General features: G+C 34.4%; 2 protein-coding genes across 2 annotated transcripts; both read left to right on the top strand.

The window, feature by feature from the left end:
* The first annotated feature begins 1,683 nt into the window (after nt 1–1,683).
* On the top strand, nt 1,684–3,459 carry LOC148169045 (UDP-glucosyltransferase 2-like). The gene is made up of 4 exons (XM_088046060.1): nt 1,684–1,979; nt 2,024–2,815; nt 2,864–3,083; nt 3,130–3,459. The coding sequence occupies exons 1-4, from the start codon at nt 1,745–1,747 to the stop codon at nt 3,416–3,418; spliced, it is 1,536 nt and encodes a 511-aa protein (XP_087902186.1). The 5' UTR covers nt 1,684–1,744; the 3' UTR covers nt 3,419–3,459.
* Nucleotides 3,460–3,498: 39 nt separating this feature from the next.
* LOC148169044 (UDP-glucosyltransferase 2-like) lies at nt 3,499–5,342 on the top strand. The gene is made up of 4 exons (XM_088046059.1): nt 3,499–3,812; nt 3,862–4,653; nt 4,699–4,918; nt 4,995–5,342. The coding sequence occupies exons 1-4, from the start codon at nt 3,575–3,577 to the stop codon at nt 5,287–5,289; spliced, it is 1,545 nt and encodes a 514-aa protein (XP_087902185.1). The 5' UTR covers nt 3,499–3,574; the 3' UTR covers nt 5,290–5,342.
* The last annotated feature ends 7,602 nt before the right edge of the window (nt 5,343–12,944 follow it).

Below are 12,944 nucleotides of genomic sequence, written 5' to 3'. Positions count from 1 at the left end.
TACGCAGAATTTTACGCAGATTCCAAATCTGGGATTTAAATGCAGATTCGACAACAGATAACTGAGTTATGACCGATCAAAGTTTCGGAATGTTCCTCATTTTTCGAAATTTTTAAAGTTAAATATCTCGGAAACTATTTGAGATATTGAGATGCGGTTTGGGCCATTCTTTTTCTCGGCTCATTTTACGTTAGAAAATGTTTTTCCTAATTTGTATCTTAAACATTCCCAAGTTGTTATGGAAACAAAGCTATTCTAACATTCCGTATCGAAATGGATATTCTAGCACTGAAAACGAATTGGAAAATAGCGAAAATAGCTCTGTTACAAAAACAAATTAGGAAAAATAATATAAAAACCTCGTTCATAAGGCCATTTAGGCACGAATCCAAATTTATAAAACGAGCGGCAAAGCCAATAAACAATTGCCTTATGAAACTCGGTGTTTTAATATACTATTGCAATTTTGGTTTGTTATGAAAAGAAAAAATGGTAATTCTTGGTAGGATATAACTGCTAATAGTCATTTTCAGGATTCAGGAATCAAAAACGTAAAATTTCTAACTTGCCGCTCGAAATTTCGAGGTTGGTACTACTGAAACCTGGAGAGCATTCACGTTGTCTAAACTAACCCCACTTTTTAAACTTACTAAAAAGTAGTAATAGTAATAGTATTAATAGTAATACATGTCGACTCCTTTAATATTCCCGTTTAAGAATAACAGTACTTTAAGTAGGTCAGACATAAGTCGCAAATCAGGTTCACTTACCCTTTCTCCCAGTGATGACGTCACACCTGCACCGACTAGACCAGACATGGTGTTCCGTTATGTGCCGAAATTGACGGTAATTCTTCAAAATCTGCAACTCCCAACTGAATCCTTCAATTCCAGAACCTCCGGAAGAGATTTACCTGTAATAAAACACTTCCACTTTCCTGTTTTACCTGAAAAACTTTCGCGCAAAACACTTGTGAAAATTCGAGCACTAAAGTGGTAAAACTGATAAAACTGGGGTTTTCACACGACACCTTCACTCTTATCACAAAAACGGCACTAAATAACACTCATTTGAGGGTGAAAACTCGGAAAAACTTGCAAAAATTGGAAATTTGAACACGAGGGACGCGCAGATGCGCAGTAGGAAATCCAAACGTCATAGACTGTCGGGGAGTCTCGGAAACGTTCGGTGTTTGAAGTCGTGACGTTGCTGGGTCTAGGGTTTTTGAACTATTGGAGGGACAAATGGATTTTTTTCAATTTTTGTGTTAAACTATAACTCAAATTTCGAAAGTTGCAGATTTTCGCAAAATTTTATGACTAAAAACTATGCCAAACTTCTGATATGGATATCTCTTGTATTTTTATTAGGAAATTTGCGTTATTATATATCATTTCACGCAGATAGATAGCCCAATTTAGCGTCAAATTTAATAGAGTTTTCAATGAATTTTGCGGAATTTATTATGCTACTACACAGAGAACTACGACATTTTTCTCGCCCTTAAAACTCTCCCTTATAGCAACAATAACGTTGTTATTGGTAATTGTAAAAAAGACCGTCAAGCGAGCCCCAAATGGAAGAAAAATAACTAAAATTATTTTTTGTCTTGTCATGATTTTGAGTCACTTTTACTATAAGATAAAATAGTCTTACTCTCAAGTGTGACGTGACTTTCTATAACAAAATTATCTACAATGAGATAAGAGCCGGTAATTTAACTACACCAGTTGCCAGTGTCACCATGAAAACATCACTTCTTCTTCTGGTGGTCGTTTTGGCCAAAACCGCCGAAAATGCAAAAATTTTGCTAGTCGACCCCACACCGAGTTACAGTCATTTTATTACCCCCTTCAGACTGGCTGAAGAATTGGCCAAACGAGGACACCAAATCACTGCGATCACGTCGTATCCACAGAAAACCAAAATCCAAAACTACATTGATATTCCCGTTGTAGAAAACGTCGCACTGATAGAAGGTAAATAACACAATTGAATAAAACGAGTTAATTTATTTTTCTAGACCTCAGAAGCAAACTTTTCCACCATAACGATCAAGGCGTCATCAGGAGTTTGACGAGTTTAATGGACATGATGACAATGCTCACCAATGCCACAATTCAACACAAAAACGTGCAGAAACTGTTGCAATCTAACGAAGAATTTGATCTTGTGATTGTGGAAAATTTCCTCAACGAAGCGTTTGTGGGCTTCGGACACCGTTTTAAAGCCCCGGTAGTGTTCGTTCATCCTAATCCATCAAACATGATGAACAATTATATTTTTGCTAATCCTCCAGGATTAGCTTACATTCCTGGAATGGGAGAAGGCAACACGAAGTTTATGAATTTTAGGCAAAGACTTCAAAATTTCTTCGCGAGCGCTTTATTTGGTGCTATTCAAGAATTTTACCAACTCCCTCAACAACGGGAAATCTTCAAGAGTTACGTGAAGGATGCCGATTTTGATGACGTTCTTTATAACACCAGTTTGATGTTAACTAACTCTCATGTTAGTTTTTCCGATGCGATTCCACACGTTCCTAACATTATTGAAGTTGGAGGTTTTTATATCACCAATAAGCCGCTTCCGGCGGACTTGCAGAAGTTCCTTGACGATGCTAAAGAAGGCGTCGTTTTATTTTCCATGGGGTCAAACTTGAGAAGTCAGGATTTGGAACCGGAAGTCCGACACGGCATTCTTCGGGCTTTTTCCAAAATCAAAGAAAAAGTTCTCTGGAAGTTCGAGACAGAACTGCCCAACGCCCCTTCTAATGTTAAAATCGCGCCTTGGTTACCACAGGCTGATATCTTAAGTAAGTACCAAATAATCCCACGAAATTTTATGACCATTTTATTGACAGATCACCCAAACGTGCGCGCTTTTATTACCCACGGAGGTCGTTTGAGCACCGTCGAAGCCGTGTACTTTGGAGTACCCATCATCGGAATTCCAATTTTTGGAGACCAACCCAGCAATGTCGCAACTGCAGTCAATGCAGGTTACGCCATTCAGTTAGACGTGAAGAAACTGTCTGAAGAAGCTCTAAGCGCGGCGCTGAATGAAATCCTCACCAACCCGAAGTAAGTTTGGTGTTGTTAAAACAGTTTTGACCAAATTTGTTGATAGGTACAGGGAAAACGCCCAACAGCGCTCGAAACTCATGCACGATCAACCCATCAAACCTTTGGATGCCGCCATTTTCTGGGTAGAACACGTGATTCGGCATAAGGGGGCGCCTCATTTAAGGTCCGCAGGAGTCAGTTTGAAGTGGTACCAAAGGGAACTGCTTGATATTTACGCATTTATCGCCGCGGTTTTAGGCGCAGTATTGTATCTAATTTGTAAAGTAGTCAAAAAAGTGTGTAGTTTCTTCGATAAGACGAGTGTCAAACCCAAAAAACTGAAGAAACAGTAATTTTAAGTACCGATTTCTTCAATAAAGACTGCCGAATGATATTTCTAATTTTTTACGATTAGCCAAGTCTTCTGATAGTGTTATCACCCCGAAACAAGATAAGTAGCTAATGTGAATCTCTAAAAGTGCCGATTCCAGTCAGAAGTTTGCTTAGAAATGAAAGCCTCGTGGTTATTTCTGCTCGTGGCCCTTTTGGCCCACAATGTAAAAACCGCGAGAATATTGCTCGTAGACCCTATGCCCTCACACAGTCATTTCATCATCCCTTTTCGACTAGCTGAAGAACTAGCAAGTCGAGGACACCACGTCACTGCCATAACGTCGTACCCCCAAAAAACGCAAATAAAAAATTACGTCGATGTTCCGGTGGTTGAAAACATTCCACTCTTAGCAGGTACGTCACTAATTACTACTTAATAATAAAATTTAACTAAATTTTTCAGATTTGCGCCGACAGATGTTCAATCAAAACAGTCAAGGTATTGTCGAAAACCTCTCATTTCTAATTGATACGATGGCTGTTATAACTAATGAAACAATCCATCATAAGAACGTCCAAGAACTCCTCGAGTCCAAGCAACACTTCGATGTTGTAATAATTGAGAACTTCTTCAACGAGGCTTTTGTGGGTTTCGGTCATCGGTTTAACGCTCCGGTGGTTCTAGTTCACGCCAAAGCGTCTAGCACTGTTAATAATTTTATTTTTGCTAACCCTGCGCCGCTTTCTTACATCCCCAGTATTGGAAGCAGTTTAACTCGAGGAATGGATTTCTGGAAACGTCTCGAGAATCTTATAACTGACGCTGTTTTTGTGTTTTTCCGGCAGTGGTACCATCTTCCGGTGCAGAAAAAGATCTTTGAAGGGTTTGTGAAGAACGCTGCGTTCGATGATGTTCTTTTCAACACGAGTTTGTTGTTAACAAATTCGCATGTTAGTATTTCTGATGCTGTTCCTCACGTTCCAAGCATTGTGGAGGTTGGAGGATTTTATATCACCATCAAGCCGCTACCGGAAGACTTACAGAACTTCCTTGATGGTGCTGAAGAAGGCGTCGTCTTATTTTCCATGGGCTCTAATTTAAAGAGCGAGAATTTAAAACCGGAGGTGAGGGATGGGATTCTTCGAGCGTTCTCTAAGATCAAAGAAAAAGTGCTTTGGAAGTTCGAAGCAGACCTGCCCAATCTTCCAGGGAATGTTAAAATTGCCCCTTGGCTACCACAAGCTGATATTCTAAGTGAGTTTCCAAAGTGTGAATTACAGTAATAAAAAATAATTACAGATCACCCTAATGTTCGCGCGTTTATTACCCACGGCGGACGTTTGAGCACTGTGGAAGCCGTCCACTTCGGAGTGCCCATTATAGGCATCCCTGTCTTCGCCGAGCAACCTTTGAACATCGCCAACGCGGTCAATGATGGTTACGCTGTTAAACTGGAGTTGAAAGAACTATCTGAAGAAACTTTAACTTGGGCTTTAGATGAAATACTTAGAAATCCCAAGTATGTTAAAACGACGACTTGGAGCACATCTCTACTTTTTATTGAAGACTGCAAGATCTAAACGATTTTTTTTCAGGTATAGAGAGAATGCTCAACACAGATCCAGATTAATGCACGATCAACCAATCAAACCTTTGGACGCTGCCGTATTTTGGGTGGAACATGTCATTCGTCATCAAGGCGCACCACATTTGAGATCCGCTGGACTTGATTTGAAGTGGTACCAAAGAGAATTAATTGATGTTTTCGCTTTTCTCGCTGCAGTTTTTGGACTCGTATTTTGTATTATTTATAAATTGGTGAAGTTGCTAGTAAATTTAGTTTTTAGTAAATCAAATGTCAATAGAAGTAGGAAAGTTAAAAGACAGTAGCTTAATTTGTGTGGTCATATAGAAACATTGTGAAAATAAAAATTTCGACTTTTTGTTTTGAGTTCAGAATCCAAAGTCACAAAATTGTAGTTTTTCGATAAATCTCGCGTTTTTAAAATAATGGTTTCACAAACCGGAATAAAAATCATAGATACAATAAATTTAGTTAAATTTACGAAAAATTCCACTAAACTAATTTCATTAAATTTCTTCAAATACGAACAATTTCTAACAGACATCTAACTGAATTTCATTACTTGAAGTGGTTCACCGTTGTGTCCGTAATTAAGGGCATTTGATTAAATTTAGTCAAGTGATAATCAATTAACTTGATTAAATTATTGCAATTTGATTTAATTTAGTCGAATTTATACACAAAACTTTAGAACTTTTCACTTTTATGGCAATTCTAGAAGTATTAAATGATCAACATTTAAAATAAAAATTTGTATCTTTAGTTGTGTTAGAACCACAGAGACGAAATTTGGAGAGGTTGCCACTCCTGACCCATTTTATTTAATTTATTAATTTCAAAATTCGGGCACAACAACAAATTTTAGAAATTTTTATTTTTAGGGTGGTTCCAATAGTATAAAACTCTAAAATAAAAATTTGTATCTTTGGCTGTATTAGAGCCACAGCAACGAAATTTGGGAAGGTTGCTACTTTTGACCCATTTATTAACTGTGACAAATTTCAAAATTTTGGGACAACAGACGCAGATTTTAGAAATTTTTATTTTTCGAGCGGTCCTAAGATATGAACATTCAAAATAAAAATTTGTATCTTTGGTTGTGTTAGAGGCACTGCGATGAAATTAGGGCAGTTTACTACTTTTGACCCATTTATTAACTGGGACAAATTTCAAAATTCTGAAGCAACAGACGCAGATTTTAGAAATTTTTATTTTTCGAGCGGTCCTAAAAATATGAACATTCAAAATAAAAAATTGTATCTTTGGTTGTGTTAAAGCCACAGCGATGAAATTTGGACAGTTTGCTACTTTTGACCCATTTATTAACTGTACCAAATTTCAGAATTCTGAAGCAACAGACGCAGATTTTAGAAATTTTTATTTTTCGAGCGGTCCTAAAAATATGAACATTCAAAATAAAAAATTGTATCTTTGGTTGTGTTAGAGCCACTGCGATGAAATTAGGGCAGTTTGCTACTTTTGACCCATTTATTAACTGTACCAAATTTCAAAATTCTGAAGCAACAGACGCAGATTTTAGAAATTTTTATTTTTCGAGCGGTCCTAAAAATATGAACATTCAAAATAAAAATTTGTATCTTTGGTTGTGTTAGAGCCACTGCGATGAAATTTGGACAGTTTGCTACTTTTGACCCATTTATTAACTGTACCAAATTTCAAAATTCTGAAGCAACACACGCAGATTTTAAAAATTTTTATTTTTCGAGCGGTCCTAAAAATATGAACATTCAAAATAAAAATTTGTATCTTTGGTTGTGTTAAAGCCACAGCGATGAAATTTGGACAGTTTGCTACTTTTGACCCATTTATTAACTGTACCAAATTTCAAAATTCTGAAGCAACAGACGCAGATTTTAGAAATTTTTATTTTTCGAGCGGTCCTAAAAATATGAACATTCAAAATAAAAATTTGTATCTTTGGTTGTGTTAGAGCCACTGCGATGAAATTTGGACAGTTTGCTACTTTTGACCCATTTATTAACTGTACCAAATTTCAAAATTCTGAAGCAACACACGCAGATTTTAAAAATTTTTATTTTTCGAGCGGTCCTAAAAATATGAACATTCAAAATAAAAATTTGTATCTTTGGTTGTGTTAGAGCCACTGCGATGAAATTAGGGCAGTTTGCTACTTTTGACCCATTTATTAACTGTACCAAATTTCAAAATTCTGAAGCAACAGACGCAGATTTTAGAAATTTTTATTTTTCGAGCGGTCCTAAAAATATGAACATTCAAAATAAAAATTTGTATCTTTGGTTGTGTTAGAGCCACTGCGATGAAATTTGGACAGTTTGCTACTTTTGACCCATTTATTAACTGTACCAAATTTCAAAATTCTGAAGCAACACACGCAGATTTTAAAAATTTTTATTTTTCGAGCGGTCCTAAAAATATGAACATTCAAAATAAAAATTTGTATCTTTGGTTGTGTTAAAGCCACAGCGATGAAATTTGGACAGTTTGCTACTTTTGACCCATTTATTAACTGTACCAAATTTCAAAATTCTGAAGCAACAGACGCAGATTTTAGAAATTTTTATTTTTCGAGCGGTCCTAAAAATATGAACATTCAAAATAAAAATTTGTATCTTTGGTTGTGTTAGAGCCACTGCGATGAAATTTGGACAGTTTGCTACTTTTGACCCATTTATTAACTGTACCAAATTTCAAAATTCTGAAGCAACACACGCAGATTTTAAAAATTTTTATTTTTCGAGCGGTCCTAAAAATATGAACATTCAAAATAAAAATTTGTATCTTTGGTTGTGTTAGAGCCACTGCGATGAAATTAGGGCAGTTTGCTACTTTTGACCCATTTATTAACTGTACCAAATTTCAAAATTCTGAAGCAACAGACGCAGATTTTAGAAATTTTTATTTTTCGAGCGGTCCTAAAAATATGAACATTCAAAATAAAAATTTGTATCTTTGGTTGTGTTAGAGCCACTGCGATGAAATTTGGACAGTTTGCTACTTTTGACCCATTTATTAACTGTACCAAATTTCAAAATTCTGAAGCAACACACGCAGATTTTAAAAATTTTTATTTTTCGAGCGGTCCTAAAAATATGAACATTCAAAATAAAAATTTGTATCTTTGGTTGTGTTAGAGCCACTGCGATGAAATTAGGGCAGTTTGCTACTTTTGACCCATTTATTAACTGTACCAAATTTCAAAATTCTGAAGCAACAGACGCAGATTTTAGAAATTTTTATTTTTCGAGCGGTCCTAAAAATATGAACATTCAAAATAAAAATTTGTATCTTTGGTTGTGTTAGAGCCACTGCGATGAAATTTGGACAGTTTGCTACTTTTGACCCATTTATTAACTGTACCAAATTTCAAAATTCTGAAGCAACACACGCAGATTTTAAAAATTTTTATTTTTCGAGCGGTCCTAAAAATATGAACATTCAAAATAAAAAATTGTATCTTTGGTTGTGTTAAAGCCACAGCGATGAAATTTGGACAGTTTGCTACTTTTGACCCATTTATTAACTGTACCAAATTTCAGAATTCTGAAGCAACAGACGCAGATTTTAGAAATTTTTATTTTTCGAGCGGTCCTAAAAATATGAACATTCAAAATAAAAATTTGTATCTTTGGTTGTGTTAGAGCCACTGCGATGAAATTAGGGCAGTTTGCTACTTTTGACCCATTTATTAACTGTACCAAATTTCAAAATTCTGAAGCAACAGACGCAGATTTTAGAAATTTTTATTTTTCGAGCGGTCCTAAAAATATGAACATTCAAAATAAAAATTTGTATCTTTGGTTGTGTTAGAGCCACTGCGATGAAATTTGGACAGTTTGCTACTTTTGACCCATTTATTAACTGTACCAAATTTCAAAATTCTGAAGCAACACACGCAGATTTTAAAAATTTTTATTTTTCGAGCGGTCCTAAAAATATGAACATTCAAAATAAAAATTTGTATCTTTGGTTGTGTTAAAGCCACAGCGATGAAATTTGGACAGTTTGCTACTTTTGACCCATTTATTAACTGTACCAAATTTCAAAATTCTGAAGCAACAGACGCAGATTTTAGAAATTTTTATTTTTCGAGCGGTCCTAAAAATATGAACATTCAAAATAAAAATTTGTATCTTTGGTTGTGTTAGAGCCACTGCGATGAAATTTGGACAGTTTGCTACTTTTGACCCATTTATTAACTGTACCAAATTTCAAAATTCTGAAGCAACACACGCAGATTTTAAAAATTTTTATTTTTCGAGCGGTCCTAAAAATATGAACATTCAAAATAAAAATTTGTATCTTTGGTTGTGTTAGAGCCACTGCGATGAAATTAGGGCAGTTTACTACTTTTGACCCATTTATTAACTGGGACAAATTTCAAAATTCTGAAGCAACAGACGCAGATTTTAGAAATTTTTATTTTTCAAGCGGTCCCAAAAATTTGAACATTCAAAATAAAAATTTGTATCTTTGGTTGTGTTAGAGCCACACCGATGAAATTTGGGAGTTTGCTACTTTGGACCCATTTATTAACTGGGACAAATTTCAAAATTCTGAAGCAATAGACGCAGATTTTAGAAATTTTTATTTTTCGAGCGGTCCTAAAATTATGAACATTCAAAATAAAAATTTGTATCTTTGGTTGTGTTAGAGCCACAGCGATGAAATTTGGGCAGTTTGCTACTTTTGACCCATTTATTAACTGTACCAAATTTCAAAATTCTGAAGCAACAGACGCAGATTTTAGAAATTTTTATTTTTCGAGCGGTCCTAAAAATATGAACATTCAAAATAAAATTTTTTATCTTTGGTTGTGTTGGAGCCACTGCGATGAAATTAGGGCAGTTTGCTACTTTTGACCCATTTATTAATTGTACCAAATTTCAAAATTCTGAAGCAACAGTTGCAGATTTTAGAAATTTTTATTTTTCGAGCGGTCCTAAAAATATGAACATTCAAAATAAAAATTTGTATCTTTGGTTGTGTTAGAGCCACTGCGATGAAATTAGGGCAATTTGCTACTTTTGACCCATTTATTAACTGGGACAAATTTCAAAATTCTGAAGCAACAGACGCAGATTTTAGAAATTTTTATTTTTCGAGCGGTCCTAAAAATATGAACATTCAAAATAAAAATTTGTATCTTTGGTTGTGTTAGAGCCACTGCGATGAAATTAGGGCAGTTTGCTACTTTTGACCCATTTATTTACTGGGACAAATTTCAAAATTCTGAAGCAACAGACGCAGATTTTAGAAATTTTTATTTTTTAAGCGGTCCCAAAAATTTGAACATTCAAAATAAAAATTTGCATCTTTGGTTGTGTTAAAGCCACAGCGATGAAATTTGGACAGTTTGCTACTTTTGACCCATTTATTAACTGTACCAAATATCAGAATTCTGAAGCAACAGACGCAGATTTTAGAAATTTTTATTTTTCGAGCGGTCCTAAAAATATGAACATTCAAAATAAAAATTTGTATCTTTAGTTGTGTTAGAGCCACTGCGATGAAATTAGGGCAGTTTGCTACTTTTGACCCATTTATTAACTGTACCAAATTTCAAAATTCTGAAGCAACAGACGCAGATTTTAGAAATTTTTATTTTTCGAGCGGTCCTAAAAATATGAACATTCAAAATAAAAATTTGTATCTTTGGTTGTGTTAGAGCCACTGCGATGAAATTAGGGCAGTTTGCTACTTTTGACCCATTTATTTACTGGGACAAATTTCAAAATTCTGAAGCAACAGACGCAGATTTTAGAAATTTTTATTTTTTAAGCGGTCCCAAAAATTTGAACATTCAAAATAAAAATTTGCATCTTTGGTTGTGTTAAAGCCACAGCGATGAAATTTGGACAGTTTGCTACTTTTGACCCATTTATTAACTGTACCAAATTTCAAAATTCTGAAGCAACAGACGCAGATTTTAGAAATTTTTATTTTTCGAGCGGTCCTAAAAATATGAACATTCAAAATAAAAATTTGTATCTTTGGTTGTGTTAAAGCCACAGCGATGAAATTTGGACAGTTTGCTACTTTTGACCCATTTATTAACTGTACCAAATTTCAAAATTCTGAAGCAACAGACGCAGATTTTAGAAATTTTTATTTTTTAAGCGGTCCCAAAAATTTGAACATTCAAAATAAAAATTTGCATCTTTGGTTGTGTTAGAGCCACAGCGATGAAATTTGGGCAGTTTGCTACTTTTGACCCATTTATTAACTGGGACAAATTTCAAAATTCTGAAGCAACAGACGCAGATTTTAGAAATTTTTATTTTTCGAGCGGTCCTAAAAATATGAACATTCAAAATGAAAATTTGTATCTTTGGTTGTGTTAGAGCCACTGCGATGAAATTTGGACAGTTTGCTACTTTTGACCCATTTATTAACTGTACCAAATTTCAAAATTCTGAAGCAACACACGCAGATTTTAAAAATTTTTATTTTTCGAGCGGTCCTAAAAATATGAACATTCAAAATAAAAATTTGTATCTTTGGTTGTGTTAAAGCCACAGCGATGAAATTTGGACAGTTTGCTACTTTTGACCCATTTATTAACTGTACCAAATTTCAAAATTCTGAAGCAACACACGCAGATTTTAGAAATTTTTATTTTTCAAGCGGTCCTAAAAATATGAACATTCAAAATAAAAATGTGTATTTTTGGTTGTGTTAAAGCCACTGCGATGAAATTAGGGCAGTTTGCTACTTTTGACCCATTTATTAACTGTACCAAATTTCAAAATTCTGAAGCAACAGACGCAGATTTTAGAAATTTTTATTTTTCGAGCGGTCCTAAAAATATGAACATTCAAAATAAAAATTTGTATCTTTGGTTGTGTTAGAGCCACTGCGATGAAATTTGGACAGTTTGCTACTTTTGACCCATTTATTAACTGTACCAAATTTCAAAATTCTGAAGCAACACACGCAGATTTTAAAAATTTTTATTTTTCGAGCGGTCCTAAAAATATGAACATTCAAAATAAAAATTTGTATCTTTGGTTGTGTTAAAGCCACAGCGATGAAATTTGGACAGTTTGCTACTTTTGACCCATTTATTAACTGTACCAAATTTCAAAATTCTGAAGCAACAGACGCAGATTTTAGAAATTTTTATTTTTCAAGCGGTCCTAAAAATATGAACATTCAAAATAAAAATGTGTATTTTTGGTTGTGTTAAAGCCACAGCAATGAAATTTGGGCAGTTTGTTACTTTTGACCCATTTATTAACTGTGCCAAATTTCAAAATTTTGGGGCAACAGACGCAGATTTTAAGAAAAATTATTTTTAGGCGGTCCTAAAAATATCAACATTCAAAATAAAAAATTGTATCTTTGGTTATGTTACAGCCACAGCGATAAAATTTAAACTGTTGACTACTTTTGACCCATTTATCAACTGTGCCAAATTTTAAAATTCTGAAGCAACAGACGCAGATTTTAGAAATTTTTATTTTTCGAGCGGTCCTAAAAATATGAACATTCAAAATAAAAATTTGTATCTTTGGTTGTGTTAAAGTCACAGCGATGAAATTTAGAGAAGTTGCTACCCTTGACTTATTTATTAATTGTGCCAAGAAGAATTTTATAGTAACAGGTGCAGATTTTAGAAATTTAGACGTAAAAAAATAGGAGTTTTTGGAGATTCTAGAGAAACTGTAAATAAACAGGTGTCATTATATGGCGATATATTGCTCAACATTAGGTAACTTTCACTGAGTCTGAGTACTGAGTACTGAGTACAAATTTACTGTCATAAAATGAGATACTTTTCCAATTAAAGCACTTAACTTTTTGAACCACACTATTCAATTTATTATCAAAAACAGCTCACTTATTTACTTTGAATATCACTATCTAAACGTGCACACTTGTACACTTGATATGATTATAATTTTAGATAGAGTACAGTCTGTCCGAGTCTAAAATTCAAGGTTGTAATCTGCGCAAA

The sequence above is a fragment of the Gnatocerus cornutus genome, chromosome 9 (genome assembly GCF_029298725.1).
Source record: "Gnatocerus cornutus isolate USDA-ARS CGAHR chromosome 9, icGnaCorn1.1, whole genome shotgun sequence".
Taxonomy (NCBI): Eukaryota; Metazoa; Arthropoda; class Insecta; order Coleoptera; family Tenebrionidae; genus Gnatocerus; species Gnatocerus cornutus.
The sequence above is the reverse complement of the archived record's forward strand: the minus strand, read 5'-3'. Positions and strand labels throughout refer to the sequence as shown.

What these genes read in the sequence shown, in the direction of transcription:
- LOC148169044 (XM_088046059.1), top strand. Translation starts at nt 3,575, where the DNA reads ATGAAAGCCTCGTGGTTATTTCTGCTCGTGGCCCTTTTGGCCCACAAT. An exon ending in AAACATTCCACTCTTAGCAG is followed by an intron (nt 3,813 to 3,861) that starts GTACGTCACTAA and finishes TAAATTTTTCAG; the next exon opens with ATTTGCGCCGACAGATGTTC. An exon ending in GAAATACTTAGAAATCCCAA is followed by an intron (nt 4,919 to 4,994) that starts GTATGTTAAAAC and finishes ATTTTTTTTCAG; the next exon opens with GTATAGAGAGAATGCTCAAC.
- LOC148169045 (XM_088046060.1), top strand. Translation starts at nt 1,745, where the DNA reads ATGAAAACATCACTTCTTCTTCTGGTGGTCGTTTTGGCCAAAACCGCC. An exon ending in ACCACAGGCTGATATCTTAA is followed by an intron (nt 2,816 to 2,863) that starts GTAAGTACCAAA and finishes TTTTATTGACAG; the next exon opens with ATCACCCAAACGTGCGCGCT. An exon ending in GAAATCCTCACCAACCCGAA is followed by an intron (nt 3,084 to 3,129) that starts GTAAGTTTGGTG and finishes ATTTGTTGATAG; the next exon opens with GTACAGGGAAAACGCCCAAC.